The sequence below is a fragment of the Enhydra lutris genome, unplaced genomic scaffold, assembly GCF_002288905.1.
Source record: "Enhydra lutris kenyoni isolate GAN:26980312 unplaced genomic scaffold, ASM228890v2 scaffoldscaffold14, whole genome shotgun sequence".
In the NCBI taxonomy this organism is placed as follows: domain Eukaryota; kingdom Metazoa; phylum Chordata; class Mammalia; order Carnivora; family Mustelidae; genus Enhydra; species Enhydra lutris.
In genome coordinates this window covers 2,824,501-2,827,806 of record NW_019154098.1, presented here as the reverse complement: position 1 = coordinate 2,827,806, position 3,306 = coordinate 2,824,501, and the positions used below count along the sequence as shown (strand labels likewise).

At 60.8% G+C, this 3,306-nt stretch overlaps 1 protein-coding gene across 1 annotated transcript in view; it reads left to right on the top strand.

The window, feature by feature from the left end:
• Positions 1-501, top strand: part of LOC111146756 (basic proline-rich protein-like) — a 29,841-nt gene extending 29,340 nt beyond the window's left edge. The window contains exon 5 of the mRNA XM_022502439.1: positions 5-501. Coding sequence (XP_022358147.1) covers positions 5-501 — 497 coding nt within the window. The remainder of the gene's footprint in view (positions 1-4) is intronic.
• Positions 502-3,306: the final 2,805 nt, after the last annotated feature.

Genomic DNA, 3,306 nt, shown 5'->3' with positions numbered 1-3,306 from the left:
GCAGCGGCGGGCTTGCGCCCTCGGGGCCGTGCTGCGTCGGCGCGGGCCGCGCGTGCGCGGCGACCAGCTGAGGCGCGCGACGCCGCCACGGCGCGCGCCCGGCCGCGTCCCCGAGCCGAGCTTCCGCCTCTCCGGAGGACCGGGCATGCGCTTGGCGGCCCGCGCATGCCCAGAACGCCACGGCTCCCGGCTCCCGAGACCGCGCAGGACAACGGCGCCGGGCTTTCGGGGACTGCGCGCGGGCGTGGCGGCCGGTCCCGGGAAGCCTCCGCGCGGGGCGGCCCACCGGCGGCACTCTGGGCGGGCGGGGTCGGGCCCACCTCGGGGAAACCCTCCCCCCCGCCCTGCCCCCACAGCCCGGACGCGGCCCCTTGGCGGGGCCTCCCTCGCCTGCCGCCCTGCAGCCCGGCCCCAGGGCCCGAACCCGCGCGGTCGCGCCCCGCTGTGGGCCGGGGCCTGGCCCGGGTCCTCGCCAGGCTTCCTGCCCACCCCGAGGAGTGAGGCGCCCCGGGCACCACCCCCCCGCGCACAAGGAAAGCGAGCTCGGGGGTGCTTGGGGACAGCGGCCCCAACGCTGGGCCGCACTTAGATCGGCCTGGAAGACGGCCGGAAGCGGGCTGTGGGGGGCGGCCGGAGGGGGCCCGCGCGCTGGTCGCAGGACGACCCCGGGGCTGGGGAGCCCGCAGCCCAGGGCAGCCGAGCCGAGCGAGGACACGGAGGGGAGGGGAAACGCGCGCCGCGTTCTTCTTGGGGCATCCTTGGGGCTGGGTTTGTTCCCCGGGCGGGGGGCCTGCAGCGGGTTTCAAGCAGGAAGTCGTACTGATTTGTGCTCTTAAAAAAAAAAAAAAAAGACGACCTTGCGGTTGAAACCGAAACCAGGAGCAGGTCAGCTTTCATTTTCACGGCGTCGCTTTTGATGCCCAGGGCGGACCAGGGCGCAGGTCAGGCGCGCGGTGCGGGGAGAGGGGCTCCCCGGCCGCAGGGCCCCGGCTCTCTGGTCGCAGAAGCTGTCGTTGACGCCAGGACAGCAGAGGCAGGTCCGCCTCGCAGGAGTTTTACATGCATGTTTCTGTCGTTCTCTGACGAAATGTCATGTTGTTCGTGGATCCTTTTAACCCATCAGAGTTTGCAGGACGTGTGTGTCTGTGAGCCCCGGGGCCGTGTCCCCAGTGTTTGCCGCACCTGGAATGCTCCGCCCGCTGCGTGGAGCCTCTCGCGCCCCCACGTCCTTCAAGCTTCCCTGTCCCCTCCCTCGCCGCCAGCTGACCTCTCTATGTGTAACAGGAACCCCACCGCCCTCCGAGCTCTCACCCCCCAACCCCCCACTCCCGCTCTGTTGTTCTCCAGAGCAGCTATTGTCCTCCTCGGCCCTACACTGGGTGTTTGTCTTTCCCTGATTGTGTGTCCCTCTCTCAGAACGTGAGGCTCAGTAAAGCAGGGACTTGTTCACCCGTGGGTCCCTGGCGCATAATGAGATACTTGTGGAGTGAGTGACCGCAGCTTTGGGTGATGGGAAGTAAGACACTGTTATTTAAAGTACGGGAAGGGAGTGGAGGCACAAAGGGGATTACAGTGAGGAGATGTTCGTGAGGCAGCGGGGGCGCTTTGGCAGACTAGGAATGGCCACCAACCTGTTGGCACTGCCCCCCACAAGCCATGGAATCTAGTCATTCACCCCTTGAAGGTGGGTGGCTCTTGTAACTTGCTTGGACCAAGAAAATGCGCCACAAGGGATGTGGTGTGAGTTGTGAGCCCAAAGCTGCAGATGGGATGGCTTTCTTGTCCCCTTCTCAACCAGTCCAAGCAGGTCTGGGGACCCTGGCTGACACCGGGGCGAGGCTGTCCTTGACCATCCATCCCAGCCGAGTATTTAGCCAGCTGGGGACACCAGAGACCCAGAAAGACCAGCACAACCGCGGACCAGCCCAGACTGGCCGGCCAGAGACTCATGAGCAAATAAAACACTTGTGGTTTTAAGCCTCTAGTCTACACAGCCATAGGTCACTGATATATGGGGTTAGCTTGCCCTTGCCATGGCGCGTTCAGAACTGATGTTCTTGAGGGCAGCTTTGATGATTCTTCTGCCTAATGAAAGCAGAAAATCTGGAAAGGGTGAGAGGAAAAAGTGATGCAAAGAGTACGAAGAGGAGAAAAGGTAGACGTAGGCATTGAGCAGGACGTTGTCCAACAGAGACCCTCCTTATCCCCTGAACATACCCTGTGGTGCCTAAGAGCTCAGGCTCAGGAGTCCATGAACGATGGAGCCGACCCAGGTTCAAGTTCAACTCCTCACCGGGGTCCCACACTGAGCAGGTTGTATGATGTCATTGCTCATCTGTTAGTAGAGTTTATAGAGAATCTCCATAACATTGGGTTGTTGTGGGGAGAGAATGAACCATTCTTGTAGAACAGCAGAGTGCTTGGCTGAGTACTCAGCTAGCGGCAGGTGGTCAAGCAGAGCCTTGCCTGTCCGCCAGGCAGGCTCTGCTCTTCCACGCGTCTCCTCACCAGACCTGCTTGGACTTGTTGAGAAGTGGGCCAGAGAGCCAGACCATCTCCTGCAGCTTTGGGCTCACAAGTCATGCCACATCCCTTGTGCTTGGCACACACACCCTCAACGAGGGTTATTGCTTAACAATAGCATTACTGTACGGGTTACCGTGAATCTTGATCACAGAGTGGGTATTTGAGGATCACCCAGACTGTCATGGTAACAAAAGCTGATTTTACTCAGCTCTGTGGGTCAGAGGCTGTATCCAGGGTCTCCACACTTTATAGCAACCCTGTGGCATGGGCATGTGAACATCATCCTCCTTTCATTGTTACAAAAACTGTGACCAAAAAAAAGGAAGTGATGGGACAGGTAGCAGGGCTGGAACTCAAAGCCAGTCTGTCCCCCTGCAAAGCATGCACTCCTCCCTCGTCCTGCGCAGCCTCTGCCACTCTCAGACCCCATCCAAAAAAGCAAAACACGCAAGACCATGTGGCTTCTCCCCTTCCTGCGCTGCCAAACAGGCTGAGCGCTGACCTTATGTGGGAAGCAGTCAGGAGGGGCTTCCTGTGCATTGGCAAAGCAGCGGCACAGACCCTGGGAGCACTTCCCCCTTGAAACGCACCCTCCCACCTCCCCGGGCTGATGAGGGCTTGTTGCTAGGAGGGACTTGCTCACAGTGGAAACAGAAACACCCCTTAAGGCTGGGGGTAGGTGCCCAGGCAGGAGGATGTGGACTGAGAAGCTGATTCAACAAAGAACTATGAAGCCCAGGTCTTTGGCTCCTCGTGGCGCTGACCGACCTGCAGAGCCAC